General features: G+C 40.9%; 1 protein-coding gene across 2 annotated transcripts; it reads left to right on the forward strand.

Annotated features, from left to right (window-relative positions):
* The first annotated feature begins 252 nt into the window (after positions 1-252).
* On the forward strand, positions 253-14,461 carry LOC103376684 (protein-glutamine gamma-glutamyltransferase K-like). 2 transcript variants are annotated; one of them, XM_008307154.3, is made up of 14 exons: positions 253-506; positions 5,846-6,151; positions 6,241-6,432; positions 9,457-9,708; positions 10,119-10,237; positions 10,351-10,458; positions 11,092-11,269; positions 11,640-11,778; positions 11,865-12,057; positions 12,217-12,370; positions 12,444-12,728; positions 13,016-13,176; positions 13,738-13,874; positions 13,962-14,461. In XM_008307154.3, exons 2-14 carry the CDS (start codon positions 5,866-5,868, stop codon positions 14,125-14,127), a joined length of 2,370 nt encoding a protein of 789 aa, XP_008305376.1. In that variant the 5' UTR covers positions 253-506; positions 5,846-5,865; the 3' UTR covers positions 14,128-14,461. The 2 variants fall into 2 exon arrangements, with proteins under 2 accessions (XP_008305376.1, XP_008305375.1); XM_008307153.3 differs by having other exon boundaries at positions 5,865-6,151.
* The last annotated feature ends 4,427 nt before the right edge of the window (positions 14,462-18,888 follow it).

The following is an 18,888-nucleotide window of genomic DNA, read 5'->3' on the forward strand; positions in this document are numbered from 1 at the left end:
AGCTTTACTCCTTCACCTGCGTGACTCCCAGTCCTGCACTGTTTTTTTTGTGTGACTTGTCTCATCATCAACCAAAGACCGCTGTGCTACAAAGTCTACATTATGAACCTCCTATGTCACATAACTCCTTATATGGACACAACTTCCTGTGGATAAAAGGCGTGGACTCCCCACATACTGACATAGCTACAGTCAAACTAGGCCTGGCCAGTACATATCTCAAATGCAGTTTGTTTATAATAAGAGGTAATATTGTACTACATATAAATTATTAAGTATTAATTCAAAATGCCCTCAAGTAGTAATACCTGTAGGGTATTTTTTTTGTACTGTTCTAAAATGATTTTATTCACTGTTTTGAGAAGACATACAGTAATGACCTGTCTCCAGTCTGTGCTGTTGAGGCGTGTCTTCTCTGTCTTAGCTCCAAAGTATTTAAAGGCAGCCCAAACATGCAGCAGGGAACAGAAGATTTATTCCTTCCGTGTGCGCTGACAATTGACTGAGTGAGTTTTTAATTTAACCTGCTTCACACGTCCTTCTCCTCTATCTTTAGCTAGAGAGTCCTGACTTTAATTGAACATATTCATTTAGGCACAAATTAATCTACATTTGTTCACCAACCTTAACAGAACACTTCCTGTTTGGTTATTTCACTGGGCTCCAAATAAATGAATGGAACTTGATGTTCTGTACCTCTGTCAGACCTGCCAGCCGCTGCATGACGGTCTTGTTATGGGTTTCCAGACAATGAATACATCTGTACTATACCATACCTGAGGGCATATACTTTCATTATGTTGTGATTTTTATTGTTGTTTATTTTTAAACCCAAACATGACTTCATTTTGGGCTAATCACGAACTGCTCCCTGTTGTTCTCTCTGTCATGAGTGACTGCAGGAGAAAACAGTGACAGTCATGAGTTGTTTACTGGAACATCCCCTGGAGAAGAATATTCAGCTCCGATGAATAGTGCATGAGTGTATGTGCCGTCAGTGAACTCTGACCCACCTTATCAGGCATCATTTAGACATGTGCCATGGTGGAGTGGCAGCCAGTAGGACGTCTGCTTTCAGTAGTTGGAATGCAGCACAACAGGTGATGAAGTGATGAGTCTTATCTCCGAGGCAGGTTCAGCTGTCATGCATCTCATCATCCGCGTCATCTGTCTCCGGCTCGCGGCTGTCCAAAATGATTAAGGATTGATTTTAGTGTTTTGCTGTTGGACACGGTGCAGTTTCATATTTTTAAAAATGCAGATGGCAGATTGTTGGAAGCAGAAGTAGAAAAGCTTGGTTTGGTGATCAGCGTGGGAGAGTGGTTTTTCAGGGTCTAAGACTTCCTGTAATTACATAATCATTAACATATGCAGCTACATTCCTTGCAGTCTTGAGTTTTTGCGTTGTGAAGATGCACAGAGACTTGGCGAAGCTCCACCCTCAGGTTAAGTATCCAGGCTCTTAGCAAAGGCTCACGGGGAATGTACCATCAAATGTCCTACAAACTTGTTTAAAAAAGTAAGAAAAAAAACCCCAACTCATGTTTGGTTTGGTTCCTGCTCTGAGCTATGACACTGGTGCAATACCGTTTGCAACTGCAATGGGGTGCAGCAGGACTGTACAGTGGTATAATGTATATCATTGTTTCCCAAAGACTGGGTCACAAGAGTTTTTTTTTTTTTTTTTTTGGGGGGGGGGGGGGGGGGTGTCGTCTTGCATCATGTTTCTCAGGATGGGGTGACTTGGGGTGACTTGGGTGACTTGGGTCACAAAGGCTTTTAAAAGATGGGTCCCCAGGAAAAAAAGTTTGGGAAACACTGATGTATATGACCCTGTGTGATATATTAGCATGGATTAAGTATAAGATTTATTCAGTTTGATGTGTTTTACAGCTTTAATGATTCATCAGGTCACAACATATGATTTATTAGAAAAATGTAGTAGTAGTTGGAGTGTTTGGTCCTGGAATCGATGCTTGAAGAAGTCTCCCACAGATTTTGAAGGTTTTTTTTGTTTGTTTGTTTTTTTTTTTACTAAAACTTGTTTACGTTTTGTTTTAAAACTGAACGGTGACTTTTTGGGTTCAGTGACTTTCACTCCAGCTTTTACTCCTGTTTTTTTCCAATCACCAAATGGGGGCGCCACTGCAGTAGTGTACATTGCACTTGCCTTGCAGTAAAATAAGTCTATGTCTTCGAGGTTACTTCTCCAATCGCAAACTCTGGGTTTCAAAATTTTGACTCTAAATTGACCATAAAGAAAAATGATCCAGCTCGTCTCTGTCTGTGATAGACTGGGGACTTATTCCTCGTGGACCCACCCATAGTCCACTGACACCAATGTGAACCAATGCGAGACAAACAAAGGTGAAATGTAGGTCAAACAGGTGTTTCTCATTTAAGACGTGTTCAGTTCTGTGTTTAGTTCCCCTGAACATCAAGTCTTTTTTAGATATAAAAATGTTATTAGATATAAACATATAATATACATTTTCAATAAACTATTCAATATATTTTTAATTTTTTTTTATAAATGACTGAATATTGATGACTCAATGACTCAAGGTGAAAGCAACCAGAAACCAGACAGTTTGGTGAGTCTAATAATGTAATATTTTATTTTTTAATGGAAACACCAATAAGACAGAAATAGGAGGTGAAATAAAACATCAAATAGATAGTGGTCTGAACATATAAAACTAAAGTGTTCCGTGAGGCCATGTGATGGAGGTCAGTGAGGGACTGTAGCTTGGGTTCTGACCGTTGAGTGCTTTGTGAGATTGTATAATTGAATGTGATATTGATTTTGAAGCCAGACAGTAAAGTAGTGGATGTTCATCAGAGCGTGAGGACTTTTTTTTTAATTAACAGTCCTGCAGTAATCGAGTCTGGGTTAAGCATAGATTAATGAATGGATCAAGCACAGATAATAAGAATAATAATAATGTTTTATCCACTGAAATCAAAGCTTGTACACTTTCTGAAACTGCAACAAAAATTAATTTGGAAAACATATTTTAAACTTTTTAGCCATTTTTTTTTACAATTTCAAATGATGTATTACCTTTGGTTTTGTGCTCCACACAGCAAGTCTTTGCAATTTAGCTGCCATATAACTATATATTTTAAATCTTGGCTTTTGTACTTTTGCCAAAGATGAAAGTCTTGAGAAACATTTTCATCTTTGTAGAATCTAAAGTCTTTTTATACCTTAAAAAAAACCCCAAATATAGAAACATCTGAACAGAAACCACATTTACAAGTGTAGAGCCGAATGTTCACGAATGTAGACACGCTTCTTTTAACTCCAAACACTGCTGCATGCAGGGTTTCCTCCTGAGAATATTGTTTTTGTAGAACTCTGGAAGACGTCTTTGTTGGCAGGTTACAACCTGCTGCTTTGTCTGAAGATCTGAAATCAGGTTCCTGTCAGCTGATGTCTCAGGTTAAAAAGAACAGTAAACACATGGAGCTGGTCCCGAGTTTTTTTGAGAGTAAAAAAAGTTTCTATCTATCTATCTGTCTGTCTGTCCGTCCGTCCGTCGATCCATCCATCCATCCATCTATCTATCTATTCATCCATCCATCCATCCATCTGTTTGTCCATCCATCCATCTGTTTGTCCATCTGTTTGTCCATCCGTCCGTCCGTTCATCTGTTTGTCCATCCGTCCATTTGTCTTTTGAATTTGAATTTTCACTTTCTTATTCACAAAGTAACCACAGGTCCATGTGTTTGTTTTGTAGAGGGAGGTTCTATTTGTATCCATATCATGATAATGTTATTTTGACAACACATCATCATCATTTTCTTTGCAGATCTGCTCTGCATGTCCCTCAGTTAATTAATTCTGGACTCTGTAAACATTTGTTTGTTTTTTTTATTTTTAAAATCCAACAGGCAAATGACGGCAGCCAAATGAAAACTTGTGTGCGACTTGGTGCGGGGCCAGACACAGTTTATCATCATCTTACAGATACCAGAAAACTGTTCCATTTTAGCCTAATGCTGTTTTCTCTACAATAACAACAGAAATCCATTTAGAGGAGAGCTCCAGGTGTCAGAGCAGAGTTGGACCAGGATTAAAGGGGGATCAGTTCATCTCTATGCAGATGATGAACATGGTGAAACACTACACCTGGCAAATGTCATCAACCTGCAGTGCATCCTCAATGCTGTTAGTACATTGATGCACTGAGCTGCTTTTTCGTGCATATGTTTTCACCAGTGTGATGTGGCTTGTTAACCGGAGGTGACGGTGAAGTCCATTTGTATATTATTAACTGGTCCGCCTCTCTGTGGTACTGTTGTACTGTGGTACTGTTGTACTGTTGTACTGTGGTACTGCGTACTCTCACTGTTACTTTGTGTGTAAGCATCTGTCTTACCTAATGCAGCAGCAGCATTTGTCAGGTCATGCTTTGGGTTTTAAGCTCTATCCAAATAAACCAGTCGGTCGTTGGCATGAACACCAACCCTGGGCTTGGAGTTGACACGCCCTCATACCAGAGTGTGAGAGTTTTCACTCGGTCCCGTGAATGGATTAGTGTGAACACACAGGTCACAGCAGAGAGAGTTTAGATCTGAGCGCAGACGTGATCGCACACATGACACGCTGCGTCAGGGAGTGTAACAACGTTTCCTCATTTAACCTAAGCCTGTTTGGTTGCTATGAACCAGTAACGTTGAGGAATGTGGGAAGGGCAGTCATTGGACTGGGAGCATTCCTACAGCAGAGTAGAAACCAAAATGATGAGCAAAGGTCACAAAAAATGATTACCAAATAATAATAAAGAAACTTCAACCCGTACAGTAACTCAAACATAACACTTGTCTATAGTTCTAACTCTTACTCATACCACTTTTTCTAGGGAGGTGGGGAGGAAGGGGGGAGTCACCTGGGCAGATTCAATCTCTGAGGTCAAGAGGTGATGTGTCAGTATGAAAATCTGGGCTGTTAGCAAAAAGAAAAAAACTGTGTTTTGTGGCACATATGCAAATCAGAGCACATTCACATCCTGCATGCTCCGAGTGATGCATAAATCAGTGTAATTCAGTATCAGTGAATCAGCTCCAAATGAGGTCTGAGAGTCTGAGCATCCTTCCTGCTTCCTGTCAGCGTCCTGCACAGCCAGGATGACCGATTCAAAGTTTGATTCTGTGTGCGGCAAAAATAGTGGACGACCCCGGAAGACTCGTTTGTGATGCACCAGTCAAGTAATACTCTATGAATAATGTGGATAAGACACTGTTAACGCACCTCAAGAGTGTGCAGTGACGTGTCGTACCGGCCGTCAGGGTCATCCCTGCAGATCCCACAAATAATGACCAGAATTCCACTGCATCTTGGTCCAGTTTTACAATCATTAAAAATCCTATAGAAATGTGTGTGTTCACTGTCAGAACAGCTGTGATCCTGTGTCTCCTGGACCTCGAAGGAACATGGTTTTACTGGACAAACTATCGTTCAGTATTTATTTTAGGATTTCTTCAACCTTACCATAAAAATGTTGTTGATTTTGATGATTGTTGTTGAAGTTTATAAGTAGCGATCAATATGTTAAAACAACACCGTGATTGCCTGATCTTAAAAGGCAGTGCTCTGATGTATGATGAAGTGAGAAAAACAAACCATTACTGGTCTGATTTTTAATGCTTATGCCTTGTTCAGTAATGTAATATAAGCCAAGTTATTATAGGAAATGTTTGTTCTATTGGTAACATGGATAAATATAATAGACATATCATGTAAACATTAAATAAATGTTTAAAAATACCTAAATCAAAAGTTCAATGATCAGCATCACAAAGTTTATCTGAGCTGTTCATTTTTTCTTTTCCTGAGTTGATGTGTCGTCTGTCAGGATGCCTGTGGAAACACGGTCCCTGAGGGACCGCTCGGCAGTGGGTCGGTTTCCGACTGTCACTCTTGGATTTGGAGAAGATACCGACGAGGAAAATGAACAACCAGAAGGAAACAACGTTCAAGAAGAAAATCCATGTAAGCTGTGGTTACGAAAGGTCTGCCCCTGCTGCCGCCCCAAACCTGAAGACGACAAGACAGAACCCTTGGTCCCAGGGCCGGAGGAGCCCAGCAAGGAGGATGGGATTGATAATGTGACACCTGTAACCGACAACAACGAGCTGGATGGTAACTGGGATCTTGAAAAGTCTACCATCAAAATAAACACTAGGCCCATGGACAGATTAGACTCCCCCTCTCTCTTCCTTGTTTCACAGAACTCCTTCTCAGGGTGCTCTCAATAGACCTGATGAAAAAGACGTCAGGAGAGAATCGCATCGAGCATCACACGAACCTCTACCAGAGTGAAAACCTGATCGTCCGCAGAGGGCAGACTTTCCAGATGTGGATCACCCTGTCCAGACCCTACGACCACAAAACTGACAAACTTCACCTTGAACTTAAAACAGGTTAGTCACAGGTCGCTCTCTGGAGTCTGAGGTATGTCACTGCATGAGAAAGGCATGTACAGTAGGCTATGAAGACAGCGAGACAATAGTCAAAAAGTGTGCTGTCAAAGTGACAGATGGGTTCAGTGTTGCATCAGGGGTTTGCTCTGAACACTTTGATTTCGGTTTCGATGGTCACGGTGACGGATGATCTCCCTCACGAGTCTCCGTGGATCATGGTTTTTGTGTAAGCGGGTCAGACAGGTGACAAGATGAAGTTACAAGAAGTAGTGCCTCTGTGTGAGTGGGCGGGTGTGGATTAGCACTGAAGCGTTTGGCAGCAAGAGGGAAAAACAGAAAACGAGACCTGCCGTCATTTGCTGAGGACAGATTGGAGACATATTGGAATAGATAACAGGAGGTGGAGCAATCCTGACGAGTGGTAAATAGGAAGAGCCCAGACAATGTCCTCTGATGTCATGAACGATAAAAGGCAGAGGGTTAGAAAGGTAAAAAAGCACCAGCAGATTGACTTTATAAAGAAAGTGGACATTCTTCTAGCCATTTTTGATAGTTACAGTTTTTTATCAATAACAAAAACGGTTCATATTTGAATTTTTGAACCTCATTTCGTACAACTCCAAAGTTTTGATTGTGTTCAGTTTAACTGTTTGATGTTCACCTAGCTGTTTGTGTGGGTGGATTCCCCTCCTCACATTCATGTGAGACCTTCATTGATGTAAAGACTGGAGGAGAGGGGAGGGGAGGGGTAGAGGGAGGGGGACTTTGGTTACCATCGCTATGGCAACAGTCCTGGTTGCTATGCTGTGTAGATAGTGTTAAACAAATTCCTGAGTCCTCTGTCCTGCTTTCACTAAGAATTGCATTAATGAACAGTTTTACCATAGGTGCTGCCACCTCCCCCACTCCCCCACCGCCCCCCTCACCCTCCCGCTCTCCACTGGTTCAGTTCAGTCTCTGAAAACATTCATGGATTATGGAAATAATGCCAGTACTTTTGGGTTTATTTGGTGACTGTTCTGTAGCACCAGAATGATCAGTGATCATGTGGACTCCTCCACCATCTGTCCATACATTCAACTAAATATGGAGCACGAAGGCAGTGCTGTAAATGTCTGATTTATTTCGTTTGAAGTTCCAGCTTTTAGTTGAGTTGATGCCACATTTGCCAAAGTGTATGTTGAGCTAGACTGGCCCCACAGCATAATAATCACAGAATAATGGAATGTTAGTTTGGAATCTCAAGTCAGGACATTTGTCTCAACTGTACTGTGTGTTGGAGTTTTGAATGAATGAGTTTTAATAATTTAGGAAAGACCCGTTGTCAGGTAAGGTTACATTTTAAGAAAAAAGACCTTGACATTTTTTTTCGTTTTATTTGTTTTATTTTAACAAATGTTTTTAAAAGAATTAAAAAAAATACTTGAAATCACAACAATTATAAAATTCAATAAGATTAATTTTTAAACAATTTCTGGGCTGAACCAGATGCCTGTTAACCACAGTCAGATGACACTTTAGACACTCGAGCTAGCCAAGTAAATGCGGTGGGTAATGGATATTAAGTGTGTGTGAGCTTTAATCCTGACCCTGCAGACACCAAACACAGATGCTCACATGGTGTCCCATCTTTCTACTGATTGTTTTTTTTGTTTCTTCTTCTTCTTTTCTTTGTGAATCAGAATCTTATTTGATTCTGGCCAATTGGCTGTTTTGTTCATTTCAATAGTGCGCAGGGTTTGGCTCTAGTTGTCACATTCAATCAGTCCTCGGTCTGTCAAAGTGAACATCTTGTGGTGAAATTGCAGCTTTGTGACTCGGTGAAAGTGTCATTTGTCATTTGTAAACACGACAAACGTAGACAAGGTCACACCCACTGAGGGCAGAGGGAACAAAAACAACCAGAGCTGAGGTCGTCCGCCGCCACTTTAACTGAAACAGTCTATCTAGGACACAATGTCCTGTCACAAAATGTTTAACATCAAGACTGTGCATTGTCAAACACAACATGCCAACCGACAACATGTTTCTGTCCTTCACATAGTCTTCAGTTGTACCGTTGTAAAATGGCTGTGCTTTAACTACACCAAACATTGTAAGTTGTTGTTAGATGTTTTTACTGTGTCTCGGAGTCACCAACCCAGCACTGTGACTGTTGCTATTCATATATTTCTAATGACATTTAAACACCAGCCTCTCTACTTTTGTGTATCAGTGCAGCAATCAGTCGCTTCGACCTCAGCGCAGTAAAAGCCTGACAGATCAGACAGAGGTGGGTGTGAATTGAAGAGAAAGCTTTCTTCAGTTCAATGTAATAACACCAAAGTACATCCATTTCAACCACATGGATACACACGCTACTTAAATACAGACTAGTCAAAAACAGCAACAACAAAAATGAATATAGATAAACACGGCCCGTTGTTTATCCATTTTCACTCTTTATATTGGGTGTACATGTATGTATGCCACATAATTCAGATTTTAATTTGGTACAGTTTCTACAAAAGAGTAAGCTATGCTAAATATTTAAAGCGACTTGATTTTTGTCTTCAGAGGTTTAAATAAAGCTACAGAGGAAACTAATTGTGATCCCAGGTTTACTTTTTATAAAGTGCTCTCTTTCCTTTTTCTTTTTGTTTTCTGATCAGCTCCATGTTTGTAGAATTTTATCTTAGCAGCCTTTATTTGTTCAGGCTGCATTCCTGACGTCTGTTAGAGTTGTGAAGCTCATGTTCCTGTAAATCAGTGTTTCAAATAATATTTACTTCTTCTCCAGGAAGGCAGGCGTTTACTGTGAGGGCTCACTGGGATCTTGAACGTTGCTTGCAGAGTTATCGACTTGGATCATGCTGCACAAGTCATTATATTGATGACCAGTGTTTATCTACACTACTAAAGTTTGTGTAAAGTTTCACAGAGATAATCACAAAGGTAGAGCAGCAGCCAATCAAGGAGGAGGAGTTCAAATAAGACAACATTTGAATCACACCTGTGATGTGGGTTCTCTCATCACCTCTACAGGGAAACTGCCAACAGTGTCAAAGGGAACGCATGTCATCATCCCCCTAGTGGACGAACTGGAAGATGGCCGCTGGGAGGCTGTGATAGAGAGGCAGGATGAGAAGAGGCTGAAGCTGTCTGTGAACTCTCCACCTACAGCATGCATCGGCCAGTACCAGCTGACAGTGGAAACAACCTGCGCAAACGGCCAGTACATTTCTGTGCACAACCCTGCAAATGACATCTTCATGTTGTTCAACCCATGGAGTGAATGTAATGTGGCTTCAAAAAAAGTATTATTATTATTGACTATTTTAAGACGGATTTTTATACAGTTTTACAATTTTGTATTTTTGCAGCATTTCTTACTTTTAATGACCATATTAGAATTTAACTTTCCAATTCAATCCAAACGTTACTCACAGCTGGAACATCCAGGGTCGTCATAAGAACAGAAAACAGGAAAAAACATGCATAGAATTCACTATCTAGATCCTCATCAAAATATTTGCATTTGTTACATGTTATATGTAGTTGTAGCCACAGTACAGTAGTGGTGGTATTGTGCTCAGAGTCTTGTACTAAAAAGCTGGATATTACCCAACCAATCATGGCTGTCATTAAACAGGCGTCTAATCATCTTCATCAACACTGTGGATGTACTGTGTGTGTTGAACTGACAGATGACACAGCGTTCTTGGACTCTGAAGAAGAAAGGCACGAGTACGTCCTGAACGACGTTGGCAGGATCTACTATGGTACGGAGAACCAGATTGGGGCGAGGACCTGGAATTATGGACAGGTGTGTGAGCCATTAATTATTCATGTTTAACCTCAGATGTTGATTCAGAATGGAGTTTTGTATCAGTACTGTGTGTATCTCTCTCTCTCTCTCTCTCTCTCTCTCTCTTTCAGTTTGATAATGGAGTCCTTCCTGCCTCACTCTTTGTCCTGCACAACAGTGGAACTCCTCCATCTGGTTGGGGAGACCCGGTTAATGTGGTGCGAATAATCTCAGCGATGGTGAGAGGAAGAAGCCAACTGTTTTCCATGGCCCTGATACAGAGTAAAGAAAGGAGGAGTACATTCAAACGTTTTAGTCTGGAGGCCAACATATATACATATATAAAATGTTATATATATATATATATACATATATATATATATATATTTGAGATGAGAAAATATATCTAACACAGTAAACATGTGAAACCCTTTAAAGTCCACTAAAGGGAAATAATAATAATAATAATAATAATAATCTTCTCCTCTGTCTTTCTAATGATCTTTGACCAAAACAAACACAACACTGGAGCTGGTTGTTAACTCGAACCAATCGGTGTGGCAGTCGTGTTTTTGGGGTTTTTTTTTTAAATGTCCCTCTCAATGCAACACCTTTAGCCAAGCTAAGGTCAGGTTCAGAGAGGAGAAACGTCAGACTACATTTCTCCTGTTCTTCCTCAAGTATTTCCTCATTTTTCCAGCTCTTCATTCAGGTCATGATCCTGTCAGCGACGGTCAGAATGGAAGGTATAATCTTAGTGAGCGGGCTCTCTAAAGAAATAAAGCTGCTGCTGAGTACCCACTCAGAGGGGAGGGAGAGGTGACACTTCAGATTCAAGTCTGTGTATAAAAAGGCCGTCTGTATCAACCCAGATTAACTCGCCCGACGACCGTGGAGTCCTGGAGGGAAACTGGTCGGGGAACTACTCAGGTGGGACGAGCCCGACAGTTTGGAGTGGAAGTGTGGAGATCCTGAAGGAATACCATAAAAACAACGGTACTCCTGTGAAGTACGGTCAGTGCTGGGTGTTTGCAGGCACCGTCACTACAGGTGAGCTCTTCTCTATCAAATTCCCCACCGCAAAACTGGTCTGGCCTAACAATGAGCAATGAGCAAATACTGGAATATTCTATTAAATAAATAAGTCTGGTTAAATACACTTAAATACCTGTTAGATATGGTGAGGAACTTTGAACTGGGTTTTTATATTTCTTGACTTGTCATTCCAAATGTTTTTTAAATAGTGTTTTAATCACTCCTTATTATTTAGTCTCCTGGTTTAGTTTTTGATTATTAAATTATTCTTTTCTTTTCTTTTTTAATACTTGGGCTAAAAGACCAGTTTTGTTCTGTGGGCTCCTCCTGCAGCCTCAGTCACATGAATGTGACACACACTGATTCTGACTCTGACTCCACCCAGTGTTACGGTGTCTTGGTATCCCCAGTCGGGCTGTGACCAACTTCTGCTCAGCCCACGACACAGACAAGTCCTTGACCACAGACGTGTTCCTGGACGAAAACCTGGATCCGATAGATCACCTCAATACAGATTCCATCTGGTGTGTGTGTCACTGCGTCTGCTCTGTCATCGTGGCGATGAAACACCAACGGTCATTAAATGTCACTGTGGATCTTTGTCCTGAAGGAACTTCCACGTGTGGACGGACTGTTGGATGGCTCGTGCAGATTTGCCTCCTGGCTACGGAGGCTGGCAAGCTGTGGATGCGACGCCTCAGGAGACCAGCCAGGGCACTTTCTGCTGTGGACCGGCGTCTCTTGTCGCTGTCCGCAACGGTCAGGTCTACCTGAAACACGACTGTCCCTTTGTGTTTGCAGAGGTGTGTGGAATACACAGAGCAACACTACATTACTCTGCTCCCTTCAACACATACTGGAGTGATTTATATCGTACTACTGGTCCAATAAACTGTATGCACTCACAGTTTTATATAAAAATAATCTTCCTTTGCTCCCCATCTCCCTTTCTGCGTTCTCAGGTAAACAGTGATAAAATCTACTGGCAGAGGAACATCGATGGAACCTTCAGCCAGATCTACAGTGAGAAGAAGAAGGTGGGCCACAAGATCAGCACCAAGGCTGTTGGTTCTGAGGAACGCAGTGACATCACTCACTTGTACAAACACCCTGAAGGTACAGTACATACAGTAGTACTGGGTATTTGTTTCTTTTAAATCGCCGGTATTACAAGTCTGGTTCTTCTCAGGCACAGACGAGGAACGTATCGCTGTGGAAACAGCATGTCGCTATGGCACCAAGGCAGAGGCTTATTCATCTCCCACGGCAGAGGACGTCTCTGTAGAAGTGACCATGAATGGTGAAGGACCCACCATGGGAATGGACGCTGACTTGACCATCACACTACGGAACAGCAGCTCAGAGACGCGCTCCATCAACCTCCACAGCCAGGCGGAGGTCATGTACTACACTGGTGTCCACAAGGCCACCATCAGAAAAGACAAGACAGACATTGACCTGGTACCCAATGAGGGTACGTTTAGAGATTTGATTAGTTGTCATGGTAACATTTTTGGTTTTTTATATCCTTCAGAAGACAAAAAGTAGTGAATTGACATTTTTGTCCTGCCTTTAACTCCATGTGTGAAGATAAGACAGAAAATAAAGATTGTCATTTTTTACTATATAAAAAGTCTTAGCAAAGGCGCTGGTTTAAATGATTAACCCAGACATTTCTCTGTGTTCTCCTGATGAGGACTGATGAAGGTACACAGATCATTCTGAGCCCCAACATTTTCTCCCTATCTTCTCTGTACGCAGTTAAGGTTTTGGACTGGGCCTTGGAATACAAGGACTACAAGGACAATCTCATCGATCAGGCCGCACTGATGCTGACACTGTCGGGCAGAGTCAGAGAAACACAGCAGGTCCTGGCCACGCAGTTTAGTTTTCGACTCAAGACCCCCAACCTCATCCTAAAGGTCAGTACATTTAGTCAGCCCATACAAGCCAAATTAGAGGAAAATACTTGAACCCAGGACCATCTGCATGTGAGGCGGATGTGTAAGGCAGGGGTGCTAACCGCTGCACAATGGAAGCCACATCACAGTCTGGTAACAAATTAATTTTATTTGTTCTACCCAAAATGTATGTATTTGTTTATTTATTTTTTAAAGTCCTTAATAATGCTGTTAGGTTAAAACATGTTACATTCTCCTAAGGTTTTCAACATAAGGTACTCAGTACCCTATGGGTACCACAGGGTTTCAATAAACTTTTAATATATTTTTTCATATGCTTCGAACATGTTCATGTGTGTCATTTGTATACAGTTTACTTAAAAATGCTAAATAATAAAGTATATTTTAAAGGTCAGCTGAATTTAAAACACCATTTTATTCCTTACATGTTATAGTACAGGGTCGCTGCTCCATGAGGTTCTTGGCCTCTCAATGACCCGTGCTGCACAAGAGCACAAAAACGTGTTTGTCTTTAAATACATTTATTGAGAATACGATTTTAATTTCATCACTGCTTAACAGCCAGTAGGAAGGGCTGTAGTCCACGAGAAGATGGCAGTGAACATCTCCTTCACGAACCCACTACCGGTGTTGCTGAAAGGTGTGATATTCCACCTGGAAGGACTCGGCCTCGTCGACGGTCGAAAGATTACCTACGGGTGAGAAAGACAGATCTCCTTAACGTCACACGTAACTGTTTGTTGTTCTTCTACGACTACAACTGTCATTACTCGTCCTTCTCTCAGAGACATCGGCAGCCATGCCTCTGTGTCTCTCACTGAGCACATCGTCCCCACCTTGTCTGGTCCAAGGAAACTGCTGGCGTCTCTGGACTGCAGGCAGATCACTCAGGTTCACGGTGTAACTGACATCACGGTGAATGAAAAGAGCGCCGGTGCGACATGGAACTAAACTGAACGCCGTGGTTTCTTTGTCAGACGGACTGTGAATATTTTACAAATTAGGAAAGTTTGATGTTGCCTTTTTTTAAAGAGACACAGACAGTTATTTTAGCCTCTTTTTACAGAAAGTAACCTGTATGTTTGAACATTCCACAGTGTTTACAGCAGGGGTTTGTTTTGCTCCAAAATCAATGAAGTATGTGAAATACACACTGTATTTGAAAGATTACTTTTGTACATAAACTCTTCTAGAATTGTTTATTTATTTATGTTTAAATGGCCCTAATAAGGTCTAACCTAAATTTTTTTTATTTGTTGAATATAATAAAATACTAAATACTACTACTACTAAACCCACTGATGTTGTTAAATTCTGTTATAGCATAGATATTTATTTAACGTTTTGTTTTAAATGTTTGATGGCGTTCTGTATCCCGCAGTGTTTAGTTGCCATGGCGTCTTCAGATGTTGCCAATAGTTTTGCTGCAGTGTAAGAAGGAAAAGTGCAAATCTTAAAGCTGAAGAAAGGACAAATGTTGTCGTGTCTGAGGACGCTCAGAGTTAAAGGTTTTCATTTCAGTTTTTTATCATTGATCTTTTATTAATGACTCAACATCTGCAGAAACATCCGTCTCTCAGGCGCAGCAGTTCAAAAGTATCCAGGTAAAGACAGTAAATTAAAGGGATGTGTTGAAAAGTTTCATTTTTATTAAACCATTTCAACCGTTTCAGTCATCAGACAAAATTGGAGCTGGTGTGTTCACAACTCACAGGCAAATCCTCAAAATAATGAGCTTCTCACTGAAGCTGCTCCACAGATTCTCCCGCCGTTAGTATTTTCTTACTTCCTCCCACGTACAGTGCACATACTGTAGCAAGAAAGAGGCAAAAACTCAAAGTTTAGTTGTTTATTACTGTAGGATGCACAAGGCGAGCTGATGAAAGTCCCAGAAGATGTCACATCAGGTCACACACAGTTACACAAAGGCTGCTCATCAGCACCACCTAGTGCAGCAGCCACCAGTGGGCGTCGGTACAGAGTGAAGTAATTGTTGAGCTTTCGTTTCTTCTGACTTAAATCAGAGTCACAACCAAATCCTAAAAGACTTTTACCAAGTTTACTTTCAGTTTGATTCAAGTCTGAATGCCGTCCTCTTTGTGACCACAGTTACTTCAGTTGAACAGTTAGAGAAATAATCTTCATATAAGATGTGCTCCGCTCCATCAGAAAATGGAGGGGAGCACATTCTTTAAATTTAGACCCTGAAAGATCAGTCCTTGGGGAGTTTGTTTTTTTAATTTGGTGTCGACAACAGAGCGCAGCGGTCTGCAGCTCTCAGCGTGTCTGTACGCTCTCCTTATTTACATACCTGTTTATGCTGCCTTTGTGTATTTGTCAGGCATCTTGAATTAGGGGCGACCACCTTGGCTCACACTTTAGTGGCAGAAATTAAGATGCAAATTATCAGCCAAAATGGAAAGTCTTTGGTGTAGTGGAGGCTGAATAAACTCCTGGCAGGAGGAGGAGGAGCCTGGAATACAGAGGCAGAACTCCTGGTTGATTGAAGACAGGGATTCGACCAGAACAGCAGGTGGGAAACACACAGAGAAGGAACAGCTGCTGGTGAGTCTTGTATACATCAAGTCGGGAATATCTGTTGACAGCTAAGCTAAAGTAGGTGGAACGTTTGAAGAGGATGATTGACAGGTGGAGCCTGGAGTTGTCCTGGACCAACCAATACCAGAGTGAGAGAATTATTTGCATGTGTGTATTCACTGATATTGAGGATATTGAGTGAGCAGTGTGAGGGGATGGTGCCATGCTCAGTGGTAACTTGGCAGCTGGTAGACTCGAACCTGAAACCGTCCAGTCCCAAGTCACCACTGACCATAAAGGCATGAACTTTAACAGCAAATAAAGACTGTGAAAAACTTTCAGAAAATGTCATAAAAAAGGTCATAAAACAGCGAGGCATCAAAGCAAATCATTAAAAAATGTCAAAGAGAGTCTATAGTGAGGCATCAAATACATGATGAAAATGTCAAAACGCAGTAAGTCATCAGAAATGCCATAATAGTGTGGCCTCAAAAACATGAAAATGTCATGGTATGGTCCTGCCACTAATGAAACTTTTTAAAAAAATATTAAATAATATATTTATTTAAAAAAATCGATGTAAACAATTTCCTAAGTTTGATAATGAAATGAACCTGTTGAATTTTGAAGCTTATTTTGGCCCGTGACCCAGAGATTGGTCCATTGGTCAAATCAATCAATCAATCAATCTATTGGGTGAATCAATTAGAAATGTTGATCCCATTAGTAACAGGGAAGCTGTGTGTTAATCATGATTAATCACTATCCCTATTTATTATGACGAATTAAAGTAAATTCTCATCCTTAAATATGAAAAAAAAAGAATCCTTCTTTTCTGTAGTTGTCAGGTCTTTCTGCCTCCCTGCCCTCCCCTCTGTCTCTCCTGGGGTAATTAGTTTCATCAGCCTCACCTGTGTCTCACCTGTGTCTCACCTGTGTCTCACCTGTGCTTCTCTGATCAGTCTCACTGGTCTCACCTGGTGGCCTCAGTATAGAGTCCTCTCTCCCTCTCTGTGTCTTCATTTGCTCATTGGGGTTCATGTCAGCGTCTGTCGTCTCCTCTGCTGCGTTCAGGAACATCAGGTCTGTTTCCCAGTTCTTCTTGGTGTGTTTCTCTCAGGTCTGTTCCTTCTGGTCTGAGTGTCTTCAGTTTTGCCCGGCCTTGTTGAAGTTCTGTTTCTGATCCTGTGTCTGTGTTTGACTTGTCATAAATAAAGAAGTGAATCTGAATCCCTGTGTTCTGAGTCTGCTCCCTGTACCTGACAGTATGTTGATGGAACGGAAATGTCGACGTGTTTCACACCTGTTTGTATTCGACTGATCCAGATGATGAACTACAAAAATAGAAAATGTTAAATTATGTAGAAGTTTAACTCATGTCTAAATGAACTATGAAGTTGTTGTCCAACAATATTTATATTTTCTTCTATGATCCTTCTTAATCCACTGTCGTCTGGTCAGCTGTAGCTGTGGTTGGTGCTCTGCCCTCAGTCTGACCTGAAGTTGAAGCCTCTGCTGCTTCAGATGGTATTTTATACTAGCGTCGTTGTGCGTCTCATTCTGTCCATGCATTAAAATGTTGTTAATAACAGATTGGTCTTCACGTTGTGACGCAGTCTTTAGGTGGTTTTATGATGCACCAAAATTCTTTGTGTTGTCTACTGAAGCAGTTTCTGTGGCGATCTATCAAGTGTTCACTCACCTGTTGATCAGAATCTTCTATGAATTTGCTGATGATTTTTACGTTGCCGCTGTTTTGATTTTGACAGATTTTTCCATTTGTAGTAACCTTCCAGCCAACACTTCTATGGGTTCCATTGGGGAGACTGTGCATGTGTGGCTTCTCCAGTGACTGAGGTTGAGTTTGTGATTGAGTGTGGAACTTTCATGAAAAGCTGTCTTCATTAAAGACTTCCTCCATTTGTTCTGGCAAACATTTCAGCACTGGTTTAGCTTTGTCTACAATATAGTTTATACCATTGGCCACAACTTTCTAAATGGTGGGAGCTTCAGTTCTGAAACTGCAGAATTTTTTTTTTAAGTTCATTGCAATTATCAATGTGTACTTATTTCACTGGTCTCTTTTTATGCAAATAATTACAGTTGATTTCCCTAAAAAGTGTTTTTTTAGTTGTTGCCTTAGTAGAAAAGCAGAATAATTTTCACAGCTTTTATCTTCTGTTCTGAATGGATGCGTTCTGTTCCTTCACCTCTAATTAGTAATGGGCCACTTCCTGCTCCGCCCACCTCTTCTAAAGTGGGGATAAAAGACAAACTCAAATTCAGTGGGGAAAAATTAAAACCTGGGACGAAGTCTCGGGCCAAACTTAATATTTATTGACAAATTTACAGCAATTGTTCATGTTCTCCCCTCTCTCCAGATCTGTATTTTTTTCATATTTTTCACTGAATCTGGAAACAACCAAAGTTAAATATTATAAACAGGTGAGAAATATTTGAAATAAAACACACATTAGCGGTATTAGTTTGTCTCTTTAGCCTTTCCAGTTACTTTTGAATGAAAATCTATTTTTCACAGGCCAACAACAAAAAAATGTATGTGCTCAGCATACATCGCTAATACGTACTACAAATCCTGCAAGTAGATGGGGACTATATGCTGGCAGGACAGCTCTAATACACACCCCGGGCCTGAGTTTAACATTTAGCAGTGGATTAGTTAAGTTTGTTTTGTTACTCACTGACATTTGTTAATATGAAAACCAAAGCAGTTCAGTAGCAGTTGAAGGTGTTTCCCCTCTCATCCAGGAGGTTGGAACAGACTGTTGGAACATTCTGAAATGTAACCTCACTGTGGCTAAATACCTGAAGAGGGTCGTTGTAGTAAAACAAGGGAGGATACTACGTTGTTAAGGAGTAATCAGACAACCAAACCCTCACAGTCCATTTTTAATGGTTGCTCCTCTAAACATTCAGTAATCACAAAATCAATCGATGACAAAGTAAGGGGAGAAAATCTTGTAATGAAATTCCATTAAAAGAAAGTGTAACTCTTCTGTACATCAAAAACTTTCCTGCAGTTCTTCCCAGCCGAGTGGGTTTCAGAATATCACTTACTGCAAAGGAAATTACAGGTAAAGGTAGAGATGAGGCAATTTGTGATAAAGTCGGCCTGTGTCACTGCTGAAGTGGAGCCTCGTCTTCCTCCCTGCA

The sequence above is a fragment of the Cynoglossus semilaevis genome, chromosome 2, assembly GCF_000523025.1.
Source record: "Cynoglossus semilaevis isolate Cse_v1.0 chromosome 2, Cse_v1.0, whole genome shotgun sequence".
NCBI classification, from domain to species: Eukaryota; Metazoa; Chordata; class Actinopteri; order Pleuronectiformes; family Cynoglossidae; genus Cynoglossus; species Cynoglossus semilaevis.

What these genes read in the sequence shown, in the direction of transcription:
- LOC103376684 (XM_008307154.3), top strand. Translation starts at nt 5,866, where the DNA reads ATGCCTGTGGAAACACGGTCCCTGAGGGACCGCTCGGCAGTGGGTCGG. An exon ending in TCACCTTGAACTTAAAACAG is followed by an intron (nt 6,433 to 9,456) that starts GTTAGTCACAGG and finishes TCACCTCTACAG; the next exon opens with GGAAACTGCCAACAGTGTCA. An exon ending in TGCGAATAATCTCAGCGATG is followed by an intron (nt 10,459 to 11,091) that starts GTGAGAGGAAGA and finishes GTATCAACCCAG; the next exon opens with ATTAACTCGCCCGACGACCG.